General features: G+C 48.8%; 1 protein-coding gene across 6 annotated transcripts in view; it reads left to right on the top strand.

Annotated features, from left to right (window-relative positions):
* CEP250 (centrosomal protein 250) overlaps positions 1–5,540 on the top strand; it is a 44,511-nt gene extending 38,971 nt beyond the window's left edge. For all 6 annotated transcript variants that reach the window (XM_058562814.1, XM_058562813.1, XM_058562817.1 and 3 more), the window contains 5 exons: positions 1,456–1,569; positions 1,746–1,901; positions 2,403–2,504; positions 3,507–3,569; positions 4,938–5,540. In XM_058562814.1, the coding sequence (XP_058418797.1) occupies positions 1,456–1,569; positions 1,746–1,901; positions 2,403–2,504; positions 3,507–3,569; positions 4,938–5,207 (705 nt within the window). In that variant the 3' untranslated portion in view covers positions 5,208–5,540. The remainder of the gene's footprint in view (positions 1–1,455; positions 1,570–1,745; positions 1,902–2,402; positions 2,505–3,506; positions 3,570–4,937) is intronic.
* Positions 5,541–15,536: the final 9,996 nt, after the last annotated feature.

Here is a 15,536-nt window from a genome sequence, read left to right as displayed (position 1 = left end):
CCTGCACAGAGTAGGCAGTCAGAAAAGCTAGGTTGACTGTTGGAAATAGAGACTGTTGGACCATCTCTTTTGCCAAGAGTATCCCAGCCCATTTTTCTGGGAAATTGGCTCCACATCCTGATACCTTGACCTGGGCTGAGCCCCGGAGAGCCCCGTTGGTCATCTCAGACACACAACCCAGCAGGGAGTTGCTTCTAGGAGCTCACAATGCTCTTCTCTGGTTAAAGTGTGATATGCAGAGAAGAGTTACATTTGTGAACTTTGGAGTCAAGTGTCCGGGTTTGAAATACAGTTCTGCAGTTTATTAGCTGTGTGACCCTAGGTAAGTGCCCTCCCTTCTCTGACCCTTGGTGTTCTCATCGATCAAATAGGGAATGATAGTACCAGCCCCATAGGGCCATTTTGAGTATGAAATGAGATAATAGGTATACAGTGCCTAGAAAGTAAGTGTTCAGTAAGTGGAACTCCTTTCGTATTTCCAGGCCCGTTCTTACAGGCACAGAAAAAGTAAGGTATGTAGCTGGGCAGGACACTTCCTTCCAAACTCTTGGGTTACTGAGCAGTGTTTACTCAATGATGTAGCTCAGGTCAGGGTCCCCCCAACACTCAAGGACACCTTTCAGGCGCAGCCCTTCATCACACTAGTACCATTTTTTATTTTAAGCATTTTACATGCCAGGCACTGTTACTCTCACTTTCTTCCACAACAATCCTGAAGAGTAGGAACTGATATTATCTTCTTGTTACATTTGTGGAATGGCAGTTCAGAGAGGTTAAGTAACTTGTCCAGGGTTGTACGGCCAGTAAATGGCAGAGGTAGAATTAGATTTAAGCAATCTGACTGTAGAGTGCAGCCTTTTTACAAATAAGCTCTTCCTCTCGCCCAGACGACCTCCACTCACACGTGTACACTCACTTTATCTGTTCTCTTCTTGACCATTATCATTTATGAAACATAGGGGCCTAGAAAATATTTAGCACTAGGTTCCCCGTTTACCTAAAGGGATTTAACCCCAAAGGCTTGATCTATCCTTCATGGAGCATGTAGTCATTTTACAAATGAGGACATGGGGGTTTAGAGAGAGCTCATGTCTTGACGAAAGTCATATAGGCAATAAGTGGTGACATAATACCCAGCTCTGTGTGACTCCAGAGTCCATGCTCTTTCCATGACACCCCTGTGCTCCAAGTTATGGCTTAGCTCATGGGACCTCTAAAATGAGACAGGTTTTAGTCCTAGCCCACCACGTATCCTTGGGTAGATCCCTCTCTGCTCCTTTGTTTTGTCTATCTGTAAAATGAAAGTTCTACACTAGAATAGCTCAGAGGCGTGAGGAAAAATAAGACTATAACCTGATGAGAAAATTGAACTGGTTTTTATGAGGATGGAGAGTGGAGTGGGTCTGGATGTGAGGAGGTCATTATGTGATTTTGCTTCATACCTTGACACCCCAGGATGAGTTGGAGCTCACTAGACAGGCTCTGGAGAAGGAGCGGCTCCACAGCCCAGGCCCAACGAGCAGAGCTGAACGGGGGCCCAGAGGAGAGGCTGGTGTACAACTGGGAGAGGTGAGCTGGGGCCTGGTGGGAACAGATGGCCCAGGGGGAGCTCCTGTCCGGGGGCTTGTCCCTTTCCCTTGGAATTGGGTCCCTAAAGCCCAGACCTGCCAAATTGGTCCCTTTGCTCTCTGTTCCCCACTTGTCTAAGGGGCTGTCCAGGTGAGAATCACAGGTCTCTCCCACAGGTCTCAGGAGTGGAGGCTGACCCTAGTCCTGGGATGGAGGAGAAGCAGCTATGGGAACAAAGGCTTGAATACCTACAGCAAGCAGTGGCAAGGCTGGAGATTGACCGGAGCAGGCTGCAACGCCACAATGTCCAGCTGCGGACCACCTTGGAGCAGGTAACTTATGCTGTCCTCATCTCCCTCCTCTGGGGTCCAGTGGACATGCATCTCCACTTCTCATGCAGCCCCCACAGCAGGGTTGGTAAACTACAGCCCAAGGGCCAAATTTCACCTGCTGCCTCTTTCTGAAAATAAGATTTTATGGGAACACAGCTATGCTCATTCATTTATGTATTGTCAGTGGCTGCTTGCATGCCAAAATAGTGGAGTTGAATAGTTATGACAGAGATCGAGTGGCCCACAAAGCCCAAAATACTACAGAAAATGTCTGCTGACCCTTGCTGCAAAGGTGTGAGAGGCTGGCCCTACCTCTTCTGCCCCAGGAGCACTCAGGGCTGCCCTAGCATGTGCTTTCCTCAGCCCAGGAGCTTAGCTTCTCACAACTGTCATCCCCTTACACTCACACCCACACACGCACTGGCCTCCTCTCAAAAAAGGCAGCTCTGCTGCAGCCCCAGAGCCAAGCCAAGCCCTGATTTCTTGCTTGTATTTTGGCAGGTGGAGCGAGAGAGGAGGAAGCTGAAGAGGGATTCCATGCGTGCATCTCGGACAGGGGTCCTGGATATCAGTGAAGCCACAACATCGTCACCCGCACAACAGGTTTACCTCTTTTTATTGACTGCAGCCTCAGGAGAGCCCAACCCTAGCCACCAGAGCATCTCCCAGGCTACCCTTGCAGGAGGAGACAGTCACTTCAGCCAATCCAGAGAGCCCTTCCTGACTGGGCTCTGCCCCACCCAGCACAGCTCAGTCTGTCCCTGACCTAAGAAGGAGACCTAGCATCAGTGGGTAGAGGTAGAGGCAAGGCTAACAGCCCTGCATTTTGAGGAACTCACTCACTGATGTCTAATTTACCTGCTCCCAGACCAAGTGTCTCAGGCTCACCCAGGAGCAGGGCTCACTGGGCTTCTGGTCAGAATTCCTGGTGTGTGGGTGTTGGGTGGTGCTTGCCAGACCCTGATGTGCCTGCTGGGAGCTTGACAGAAGCTTTGGAGACCTCTTAGACCTCCTTGCCCCTTATAATACTGAATATACAAGATTAGGGTCCATGGTAATTCCTGGGGCCAGTGTCTCTTTTTTGGGTAAGGATTTTGGGGAAGATTCCCCAAACCAGCACTCTTTTAGCTGAGTTATGCCCAGCAATAAACAGCCCTGCTGCCTGGCAGGGAGGGATTGTTTCTGATGGCTGAGCATCTCCCAGCTCTCCATCCGCCTTCCTTTAATGAAAGCCTCCCAAGGGCAAGCACCTTGTCTTACTTCCTCTCTGCATCCTTAGCTCACAGCCCAGGGCTAGCGCAAAGGAGATGTGTGGTGTACTTCTGTGATGAAGAGGTGCCTCAAAGAAGGCAGTGCCATCCAAGCCTTTTGGACGTTTGGCATCAGGTCTCTGTGAGCGTCACCCATTAGTTTTGTTTGGGCCCTCCTGGGCCTCTCCTTGCCCCAGGGCTGTGGTGTCCCATAGAGTTCAGTCTGAGTTCAGGCACTTCTGGCCGATAGCCCTTGCCCTGGCCCCCAGGATTGTGATAAGCTGGCTGAGAATGCCTGCAGAACCCCTGGGGTAGGAAGGCCTGTTCTGACATGAGTGGCATTTGTCTTCCACAGGATGGAAGAGGAGGACAGAAGCACTCCTCAGATGCCAAGCATATGGTTGAACTGCAGAAAGAGGTATGTTCTGGAAAGATCCATTTTCTAAGCCCCTTACTCAGGCAACAAAGCTTTAGTGTCTGCTGTGTGCTTGGCCCTTTGTGTACCAACAGCAGGGAGAGGGGAAATAGTTCCTGCCTCAGAGAACTTTCGTCTACATGGGAGGGAAGAAGAGCCCAGTCCCAACTCAACCTCCTGTGTGCTTAGGGTGGGGGTGGGGAAGAAAGCATGTGCCAGGCCCCAGCCCTCCAGGTTCCTACTTAGGAAGGGAAAGGGAAAGGAAAAGGAAGAGGGCTGAGCAGCAGACAGAAGATTCTAGGAGGACAGACTAAAGCAAGCAGAAGCATCCTGGCCTCCTCTGCCCTCAAGTGCACCCTTGCAGGCACCCTTGTTGCCAGCACACCGGCAGAGTAGCCTGGCACCAGCGCCAGGATCCATACCTCAGAGCTCAGATCAAGCTACCACACACAGGCCTTCTTGCCTCCTAGGCCTCACCTAAAGGTTCACCCTGTCTTTCAAGGCCCAGGAGTAATAAGAACTCTGGAATTTTTATTTCTGAGTCTGTTTCAGAAATCAATAGTCACTACTGGCACGGCCTGACTGTACAGCTAGACCTAAGCTATTACTTTGAATTCATACAAAGCAATCCCTGAGACAGGGCCCAGACTAGGGTGAGGCAGGAGAGGCACCTTGAGTGTAGAATTTAAGGAGGTGCTCACTGTTGACCTGAAGTGTCTCCTTAAATTCTGCACCCTGGGAGCCTCTCTTGCCTCATCCTAGTCCCAGACCTGCCCTGAGCGCCCAATAACTTCACCTCTTGGTAGTCTCACTATATCCGTCTGAGAAATGGGAGGATTAATCAATGATTCTCTACCCTGCTGCACATTAGAACCACCTGGGGAGCTTTGAAAAAATGCTGATGCCCAGGCCTCACCCCAGTCTAATTAAGTCAGAATGTTTCTTAAAAGCTTCCAAAAGCAGCACAATGGAACTTTCTACAGCGATTAAAATATTCTGTATCTTGATTGGGTTAGTGGTTATACATGGGTATGTACATTATCAAACTTGTCAAAGTGTACACTTAAAATCTGGGCATGTTATTACATGTAAATTATCCCTCAATAGAGTTGATGAATAGTTTTGTTGTTGTTATTGTTTTTAAGCTCCCTATTTGAGTCTCCTGTGCAGCCAGGGTTGAGAATCACTGGATTCTTTATGATTCCCAAGGGCCCCTCCGCCAAACCCTGTAAAGCCTGATCCTGAGATTCATGGATGTGGTAGTTGATTCAAATGCTGTTCTCACAAGAGCCACAGGAGCGGAGCAGGAAAAGCTGGGGCACCTTCAAGGCCCTCAATTACTCTCTCCCTCTTGGTTTTCCTGTCCACCAGGTGGCCCTGCTGCGAGCTCAGCTGGCCTTGGAGCGGAAGCAGAAGCAAGACTACATTGCTCGCTCAGTACAGACCAGCCGTGAGCTAGCAGGCCTGCACCACAGCCTCTCCCACTCCCTTCTTGCTGTGGCCCAGGACCCTGAGGCCACTGTCCTGGAGGCTGAGACCCGCAAGCTGGACGAGTCCCTGACTCAAAGTCTGACATCCCCAGGACCAGTCCTGCTATGCCCCAGCCCTAGCCCCAGCGCTACCCAAGCCACCTCCAGGTAGCAGCCTCAGCCAGGGAAGGATACAGGCCAGCCTGGGAGCACACTGACAGACAGATGGCTGTAGAGTGGGTCATGGCTCCTCCACACAGCTGCAGATTTGCCAAAGGGAAGGTCTGGCTCTCTTACCCAACCTGGGAGACCTACAAGGCTGGAGGAAGGCCCCAACTCACATGGGAATGAGGCAAAGTACACTTGCCTGCTAGCCTACGGAGTCACCCAGATGAGTACCTTGCCCTGGCCAAGGGGCACCTGCTGCCTCCCGTCTAGAATTTATTATCCCAGCACTTCACCCTCTCTTTCACCCTCCCCTTCAACAATAAACTCTGGGTCTTTGCGTTTGTTCTCTGCTGCTGTCTCCACTTGTGTAGCTGGGCATCTATTAAGGAAGAATTTGCTGAAGATTCCCATCAGGTGGCATGTTTTGTCATCTGCCTGCATTCTGGTAGAGAAGAGTTACAGAAGATACAGAAGATAAAGCCCCTGTCCACAAGGAGCTTGAGTCCAGTTGACAAGGACAGACGGACACCCCTCAGTGAGTCAGAGACAGTTCTGTGAGCTGACTAGAAGTGCTGTAGAAATTCCAGGGACTGAGGAAGGAAGGCATGAACTAGCCCTCGAAGGATGGAGAGGAGTTTGGAACGGTTGCTAAGCATTCTGGTGAGAAGATTGGTCTGCCCATGGCCCAGTGTGTTGGGGCTGAGGTTGGATGGGTAGGGAGAGAGGTTATAGAGGGCCTTGGGATCTAGATTTGAACTCATGGATAATGAGGAACCATCAAATGTTCTTGACTTAAAACACGTTCTGGGGCTTCAAAAACACTTGAGTTGACGTTTGGCTGATGTCACTGGAGTTCAGAAGCGCCATCTGGCCTCATTCCCCTTCTGCTCTGGGTGAATGTCCTTGGGGTGTCCTTTCCTGGGCCTATCAGCTGGAACTGACTCTGGTACCCTGTAGTCCAACCATGTGTCAAGCCAGTAAGGAGGACGGACTATGGCAGAACTTGTCGCTTATGGACTGGCCATGGTGGAGGCAGTCTGGACAAACCCAGTTCACAGGCTTGAGACCTATTGTTGGCAACTTCCTCAAAGCCTAAGAGAGAACAGTTTTCTTTAAAGAAGCAGGGCATGACCTTCCTCTGGCCCTCCAACCGTAATCTGGAATTCCTCTTCCCTGAGCCTGGGGATGGAGCTAAGGCCCAGCTAAGAATGTGGGGGTTTAAGAGCAGCACCCAACTCACCCAGACCTACTCACTAGGACTCAGGGCCCATTGTATCCCATCATACCACACAGAGTGGAAACGGGGCTGTTCACAACCGCTGGAGCTTTGTTCCAAAAACCCATGCATTGGGGCCGGCCCCGTGGCACAAGCGGTTAAGTGCACGCGCTCAGCTTTGGCGGCCTGGGGTTCACAGGTTTGGATCCCGGGCGCACACTGATGCACCACTTGTCACGCCATGCTGTGGTGCCATCCCATATAAAGTAGAGGAAGATGGGCACAGATGTTAGCTCAGGGCCAATCTTCCTTGGCAAAAAAAGAGGAGGATTGGCATCGGATGTTAGCTCAGGGCTGATCTCCCTCACAAAAAAAAAAACAAAAACCATGCATGAGACTCAGCAACAGATGCTTAATAAAAAGTTACAGTTCAGAACCCCACAGAACTAGACTAGGGCCCCAGATATCTGTAGGTCGTAAGCCAAGGCCTCAAGCCCTACATACCTTCTGGGAGCAAGAGAGAGAGCTTCCAGCAGATTCCAGAAAGGCATTTTAGAGCTGCCAAGCAAGGTCTTCGTTCAGCAATAAACAAATCTCTATTTGCTCTTCCCTCCCATCCAACCCTCAGGAACCCCCCACCCCCACTGTAGACCTCACGCTAGGGTCTCCCCTCCCCACCAGATATTCAGGTTGAGGTAAGCCTTCACTTCAAGTGTAGACTGTGTCCTTGCTCTCACACTCTAGCTTGTGGATGATTTTCTGCTGCAACTGTCTAAAGTACTTTCTTTGACCAATAGTAGTATTGTCTCTGTGGAAGGTCAGACTAGAAATGGTGCCAATTGTTCTTATCAGCTCCAAACTCAGGGAGACCTGAAGTGGAGAAGCATGAAAGAAAGAGAGTGGGTCTTCCAGGCAGGACCCAACCTTGCCTAAGGGCATCAGGCCAGAGCTTCCTTTCGTCTTGTCACATGCCACAGGGTGTAACCAGAGCAGTGAATCCTGCAGTTGGGAAATGCCCCTGACCAGCTAGCTCTCATGGATGTACTTGAGGATGGTGTGATTGATTACCAGAGCGTGGGGGAAAAGGTCAGAGCTTGAGCACAGAGGTCTTCTCCTTTCATGACACTTTCCCATCTCTCCAACCTTCTCCTTGTCTGCTTTGATAGAGGCTGGTATAGGGCAAAAAATCCTGAGAGCAAAAGGGGACAAGAGTTGAGTCAGAGTCTGGGCAATGTTCTTGTTACCAGGGAGTGTGTGGGTCTGGTGGGTACAGCACCCTGTTCTCTCAACAAGCCTCCATGCTTTGAATGTTAGAGCAACGATCACTACATCACAACCTAATTACCTTTGCTCATCGCTTCCCGACATGGGACCAGCAGCAGCTTGAAGGCAGAAGAGCTGCCTGGCACAAAGTAGAGAAGGAAAAGCTGGTGGTATATGTTGGGGTGAGGGCAGTGGGGAGTGTGCAATCACAGACTGTAGAGTGAGGTGATGAACATTTACACCAAAAAGCCAAGGGCTGTCTGTTCCAGGCCCGGGGCTTCCACCAGTCACGCCACCTGTTGAGAGGGCCATTGCAGCCCATGCTACATCTGGAGGTTTCAACGACACCAACAGCATGTGGGTGTTCTTGCCAGGTCGTGGGCGTTCTCAGGTGCATTACGTGCAGGGAGGTTCCCTTGCTCATGTTGTTCTCAGAGCCTGGCAGTGGGGCCTAGTTCATTCTGCCCAGATAGGAAAGGAAGTCAGCAAGGCATTGGGGCTCACAGCCTGGCACTGCTCACCATCCTCACCTCCTGCCCCCACCGGAGCATAGTGTGGTGCTCATCGATGGTTATCTCATACTCCAAAGACTTCAGATTCCCTGAGTTCCCCACTGTATAGCACAGGACTGTCATGGGCGGGTCTCAGAGTCTGGCTGTGGCCTGGGATCAGCTGGAGTAGTTCCTCCTTGGCCAGCTGGAATTGAGTTAGGTTTTCTAACATCAGTGCCTATGGAGAAGAGCACAGACCATTTATCACTTCACTCCCATGTTCTAGCACAGAGAGGAGGCTGGGCCCCATTGGGCCCCATTGGCCCCATAGTGAGCAGCCACAGAGCCTCTGCAGCTCTGGAGTCAGCAGCAGAACTTCCAGAAGTACCTGTGAAGGTGGGGATACCTCACTCACAAAAGCAGCAAGGCAACCCCCAGCCTAAGATTTTGCATGCAGGCCTCATCTCAGCCCATGGCACAGGACCCTTATCAGTTCATTTCTTTAGTTGTTTCATCTCAGGACAGATGACACCTTTAGCTGTTCCCCCTCTGCAACACCTCAGCTCTTACCTCTTTTTTTCTTTTTTTTTTTTTTTGGTTTATTGTGGTAACATTGGTTTATAACATTGTATAAATTTCAGGTGTACATCATTATACTTCTATTTTGCACAAATTACATCATCATCTCATGTTCACCACCCAAATACTAATTACAATCCATCACCACACACATGTGCCTAATTATCTCTTTCACCCTCCTCCCTACCCCCTTCCCCTCTGGTAACCACCAATCCAATCTCTGTCTCTATGTGTTTGTTTGTTGTTATTATCTACTACTTAATGAGTGAGATCATATGATATTTGACCTTCTTTCTCTGACTTATTTCGCTTTGCATAATACCCTCAGTGTCCATCCATGTTGTCACAAATGGCTGGATTTCATCATTTCTTATGGCTGAGTAGTATTCCATTGTGTATATATACCACATCTTCTTTATCCATCTTCCCTTGATGGGCACTTAGGTTGCTTCCATGTCTTGGCTATTGTGAATAACGCTGCAATGAACAGAGGGGTGCATGTATCTTTACGCATTGGTGTTTTCATGTTCTTTGGATAAACACCCAGCAGTGGAATAGCTGGATCGTATGGTAGTTCTATCCTTAATTTTTTGAGGAATCTCCATACTGTTTTCCATAGTGGGTACACCAGTTTGCACTCCCACCAGCAGTGTATGAGAGTTCCCTTCTCTCCACATCCTCTCCAACACTTGTTTTTTCCTGTCTTGTTAATTATAGCCATTCTGATGGGCGTGAGGTGATATCTCATTGTAGTTTTGATTTGCATTTCCAGGATAATTAATGATACCTCTTACCTCTTGACCCACTAACCACCTACTCGCTCCCAGGGAGTAGCTGAGCTCTGTGCAAATGCTGGGTCCTGAAAAGCAGGGGAATGGTGAGCAGGGGCTGTCAGTGTGCTCCAAGGAATGAGGTCCCTCTATGTGATCTTGGGGCACGGCAGGGCGAGGGTGCGCGCTCAGCTCTACTCACCACACTTCGATAGTAGGCAAGGGCTTAGTAGGAAGGACAAGAACATGGGGCCTCAAGGCCCTGTGGCCCTGGAATTTACTCCCTCTACCCTGCTGGATCCAGGGTTTGCCTGGACCCAGATGGAGGTGAAGATGAGAAGTGAGGCTTTCCAGAGAAGATAGGACTGCACTCCCTGGCCCCACTGATCTCACTCAATTCATTTACATCAGTAGTTTGTCACAGAGTGGACATTATGACCTCTTTTTCTTAGTCCTGTGTTACCAATACCATCAGCTCTTCATATGCCTTTATGGGGGCCTGAAGCTTGGCAGAGGTGCCAGGGTTTGTAGGTAAAATGTTGGATGTGTCAGGGGTCAGAAGCGAGACGTGAGTCTCTGCTAAGGCTCTGTGGCATGTCCACCTGAGAGTGGATGCTCCTTGTTCCAAGCACATGGTCATTTGTGTGGAGGCAGGGAGGAGGACAAGAATTACTATTCAAATTCTTCTTTAATTACTACTAGTTGTTGAGGTGAGGGAATCAGGGAAGGCTTTTATTCAGTGCCTGATAATCCATACATTGCTCCTGTACTCCTGTTTTGGTTTCCTGTCATAATCTCTCCTGTATCTGAATATGCCAGCCCTACCAGTCAGATCCAAGGGTCTAAGTAAGGCTTGTTGCTGAGCAAGAGTAGTCTCAATTGGAGCTGGCTGATTCCCTTGCCTTCTGCTGTTGCATTATGGCTCAACAAGTCATGCTGGACTTTTGGATATAACTCTCTTCCTTGTGTAAGGGCCCATCTCTTCAGCTTGTCTGCCCAATCCCAAATAGAGAAACCTTGTGGATGAGATCAGGCGAGCTGGTTGCTGCCCCCTACCCCTAATCCAGCTTTTCATTCATTTGGCAAATACTCATTAAACCTGTGTGTCATGAAGCTCCACAATGAGCACTGAAAGGAGGATCTCATCTTCTCCAGGAAAGATAGAGCCTGGACATAGACAAACATTCGCAGAGAGACCCGGATGCCCAGAAGGACTGGCCACTCACGATGAAGCCAGGGAAAGTGTCACAGAACATCTTGGAGGAAGAGAGGGCTTGAGGGCCCTTTCAAAGTGTTTGCCAAGCCGACTGGATACACTTGATATATGGAGTCAAATGGTGCACCTACGGGTCCCAGGAGCAATGGCAGGCTCTTGGAGTTGTACCGGCTAGCCCATTCAGGTTAGAGCTTTCTCACCAAAGAGCTGAAACATTGGCCACAGGTGAGCACCAAGGCAGCCCCCAAGCCTAAAGCCCACCATGAAGGCTTCATTCCTGTCCCATGGGACAATGCACAGGGCAAATGGCAGGCTGACTCAGACACTAAGCACTGGGAAAAGGGAGCACTCCACAGGGAGCTATGGTCACAGACTCCACTAGCATCCCACTGCCCTGGTGGCCTCCAACACTTCTTCAACCCTCCTCACCACACCTCCTTCCAACACGTCACCTCTTTCCTCCACAGACACCTGCTAAGCCATACAGAGAGCTCTGCTGGAGGCTGAGAGGAAGGAGAGGCAACATTTGGTGTCTCCTGTAGCCTCCCTGGAGGAGAAGGGGTTGACGCCCAGTGGGGTCCTTCATGGCAGCCCAGTTATATCAGGGACCCCAACACACAAGACACATTGTGAGTCCCTGCATGTAGGCTTTGTGGATAAGACCGCCTTCACCTTGGCATTCAGCCCAGGGTCCAGCTAGTGAGGGAGGTCTTAGAAATCAATTGTGATGGGGACAGGAATGAAAAGGGCAAGAACATGTGCCGAGGCCAGTGTGCATCTCTCTGAGACAGGCGCCACCTATTCCCAACGCATGGTTGTTAAGCATGAGGTAGAGAGAGGAAAGGAAGAGTCTTTGGCCCCTCTTGAGAAAAGAATCTACAGGAAAACTTTGTAATGTGGTTAAAAGCAAATTTATATCCAACCCAACTTTTTTTTGGTAGATTTTCATTTATTTAAAATGAAACAATTGCAGGCAAGGTTAAAAAATTAAATAGAAAAGAGGGCAGGGCTGGCCCCGTGGCTTAGCGGTTAAGTGCATGCGCTCCGCTGCTGGCGGCCCGGGTTCGGATCCCGGGCGCGCACTGACGCACCGCTTCTCCGGCCATGCTGAGGCCGCGTCCCACATACAGCAACTAGAAGGATGTGCAACTATGACATACAACTATCTACTGGGGCTTCGAGGAAAAAAAAGAGGAGGATTGGCAATAGATGTTAGCTCAGAGCCAGTCTTCCTCAGCAAAAAAAAGAGGATTAGCATGGATGTTAGCTCAGGGCTGATCTTCCTCACAAAAAAAAAAAAAAAAAGAGGGCAGCAGCTTCTCACCCCATTATTTTCCAACTTCTCTCCAGGGGCAGCCAGTTTTTTTAAACTCTAATTTTGTAGAGAGTAACTTTGTTCCTCTAAATAGTAATATATTTAAGTGATGCTGTAAGGGGTCCAGTGGAACAAGACGGTGATGGGTAGCTGCACCACCCATATCTTTGGGGATTCTTGGACTCTGGCTCCGAACCAGACACCCAGTACACCTCAGTGCCCTTGGGGCAGCAGGTAAATGTGCTCTTGGTTGTAATGAGGTTGTGTGTGGTTGTTGGGCAGCCAAAGAATAGAATATAGTGGATATTTGTTTTGGATACTCAGCAACTGAAAACCGCATGAACTGAGGCTATTGGGTTACCTTGAACTACTGTTTCTACCAAAAAGGGCAGATGAATGCTCCCCTCCCCGTTGATGTAGTAATCTCCTTCAATGAGTTGTTTTTCTTTTTGAGTATCATTATCGACTGAAGGATTTTTATATATTCACTGTGATTCAATCATGACACTTGCTATTTTTGTTGCTCAAATTGTCCCAAATTTGATGTCCAGGTTTTCCTTTTACTTTTCTTGTCTGGACCTGGAATCTTTTAGTGGAAAAAAGTATTTAGAAAATTAAATCTGAGTTCCGGCGTTGATCATGGCTACTGAGATGTTATGGCTTTTAAACTGTTCAGAGGACAGAGCAGAAAATGTATTTTGAAAATTGTGAATTCCACGTGGTGATGGTTGCACAACAATGCGGATGTATTTAATGCCACTGAACATACATTTTTAAATGGTTAAAATGGTAAATTTTATGTATATTTTACCACAATAAAAAAATAACTTAAAAATTGAGTTCTTAATGATATTTTCAGTTTGAATTTAATGTCATAGGGTTTTTACTATACTTGTGTGATTTTGTATTTGGTCCCTGATAATTACTTATTTACTTTACTTGTGATGTTTATTTTATAGTTTCAAAAAATAATACCAATATTAGAAGAAATCTGCTGAGTGAAGTCTAAAATTTCTTTGTAGTTCTTTTTGTCCACAGAATATAGCCTACGAAGGATATGCAGTATATTGAGTTCTACAGGAACTTGAAATAATTCTTTCTCTGGTGGTTATGTTATCAATTTAATATGCAGGTAGGTCCATTTGATTTGTTTTCATTTGATTTCAACTTTAGGGTTTGCTTTTTCATTTAATTTTGTGTTTTGATAAGGTAAATATACATATGAGTCCTATGGTGATATGTTTGCTGTTGAGACTGCAATAGAATGTAGCCCTCTAATGCCACCAAGAATCTAATGAGAGAAATAAGCTGGGGTTTTATTCAGTAGCAGAGTGATCTCCATCCAAGGTCCGCTTGAAGCCCCAGTTGCTCTCTGACACTCCTGGGACCTCCAGTAGGCTGAAACAGGCCAGGGACTATCTCAGCTGTAGATAACAACCTTTCCCTCACATTGCAGCTTAAGGATGACCTGTTGCTCTTCTTCAAAACTGTGCATGTTGCTCTTGAACCAATATTTATCATCCCAATAGTGGGACCAGCTCATGTACTGGTCTGTCCCAAAACCAAACAAGGATACCTGAGAGATGGGGTGAGACAAGAGAGGGCCATGGGGTGAGAGAGGCTGGATCCTGTCCTGCCTCCATGCCCACCTACCATTTCTTCAGCAAACACTCACTTAACATCTAGTGTGACAGGCTTCCTCTTGGACGTAGAAGGAGAACAGAGCTCACTTTATCCAGAGAAGACAAGACTCTGAACACACGGAGTGACCAGGAAGCCCAGAAAAAAGAGCATCAACTAGCTGTTCCTCATCGTATTGGAGGAAGAGAGAGGATTCCCCAGGGAGACAAGAGAAGGGCATTCCAGGCAAAGGGAGCAGTGTGTGATAAGGCCTGAGGCAGCTAGTATGTTTGGGGTATGCCAAGAAGCCCAGTGTATGAGTCTGGGAGAGAAGAGGGGCGAGGAGGGGTCAAATCATGAAACATCTTGAAACCCAGGCAGAAAACTTAAGACTTAACCTGAAGTCCCTAGGAAAACAGACATTTTTAGTGGCAGAGGGATGAAGGTCTGTGAGTTGCAGGAGATGTCTTACCTGATCACAGGTGTGTAAGGCATACAACAGAGCCACGAACCCCAAGGATGGAAACTGACCATATTTTCTCAGCCAACGATCCTGGACATACTGGAGGAAGGTGAGGCTGATCACCAAGACCTAGGAAAAACAGAGGAGAGTGCTGACCTGAGATCTGTCCCTCATCCTACTTCCTCCCGTTTTCCTTCCTCGGTCCCTCACCTTGTCCTTGCTCTCTTCACTTCCACTGGGGAACTGGACTATCCGAAATCTAAAAAGGAATTAGGAATGAGGGAGTTTCAGAGTCATTTGACACAGCAGCCCCCAAGCTTAGGTTAGCCCTGGTGGTACCCCAGTATCCAGCTACGGTCTCTCTGAGTCCCCACTGTCATCCCTTACAATGGCCCCCCTCACCACCAGACCCAGGGTTTCTTGGCTTCCAGATGATGTCCTGTTCCTGCAGTACTTTCATGAACCACTTCAGACCAGATGAATTCAAAGGAAGCAGCAGCAGTTGGGTGCCAGGATCCTGAGTGCTGGCTATCTCCGGGTACATAATGCGCATGGTGGTCGTGTTCCCCACGTCCATCTCAAAGCCTTGGACAGGGGCCTGGTTCATCCTGGAAAGGAGAGCAGGGTGAACATTTTGGGGAGGATTTGGCCTAACCTTCCTGGTCTCCACCTTCTATCCTGCACCCACCTGAGGACCATGTCATGTTGGTTAATCCTGAAGCCAAGGCCAGAGCCCCTTAGGAACCTTGAGTTTCCAACCACTGCACAGGTCCGGCAGCTGGACCCCACATAGCTCAGTGGGTGTTTGGGAGACACTTTAATCGGCTGCTGCTTCTGATTCTCAAACTCCTTCTCCGACTTGATGCCCTGAAGTTCATAGGAGCACATGAGGGAGGAATTTAGGGGCTTATCGCAGACTCCCACTACCTATGGAGGAAGGTTAGAGCCTGGGGCCATGAAGGAATAGATGGCTGGGGCCTGGAGTTGGGAGAAGGGAATGAACAGAGACCAAGACTGTGCACTGACCAACCACAACATCAGAGCATCAGAGGACATGGGCTCTTCTGACCTCTGCAGGGGCTCAATGGCCCTTTCGAAGCGTTCATCAAACCAGTCAGACTCTCCAGGTATGTGGAGGCAGGCGGAGCATTCATGGATCTTAGATGAACAGATACACTTTCTAGAAGAGTTTCTGGAGCAGTGGCAGATCCTTGAGCGTGTGCTGGCCTTCTCATGGAGATCATTCTGGCTGGACTCCTGGTCCAGGAAGGAGGCCATCAGCCACAGTGTAAGCATACAGGTAGCTACCAGACCCAGCTTCAAGTATCGAACCCTCATCTCTGGCCCCGACGATGGTGCCCCAGCAAACAGTAGATTGTCTCTGACACCTGGTACTGAGA

The sequence above is a fragment of the Diceros bicornis genome, chromosome 19, assembly GCF_020826845.1.
Source record: "Diceros bicornis minor isolate mBicDic1 chromosome 19, mDicBic1.mat.cur, whole genome shotgun sequence".
Classification (NCBI taxonomy): domain Eukaryota; kingdom Metazoa; phylum Chordata; class Mammalia; order Perissodactyla; family Rhinocerotidae; genus Diceros; species Diceros bicornis.
The sequence above is the reverse complement of the archived record's forward strand: the minus strand, read 5'-3'. Positions and strand labels throughout refer to the sequence as shown.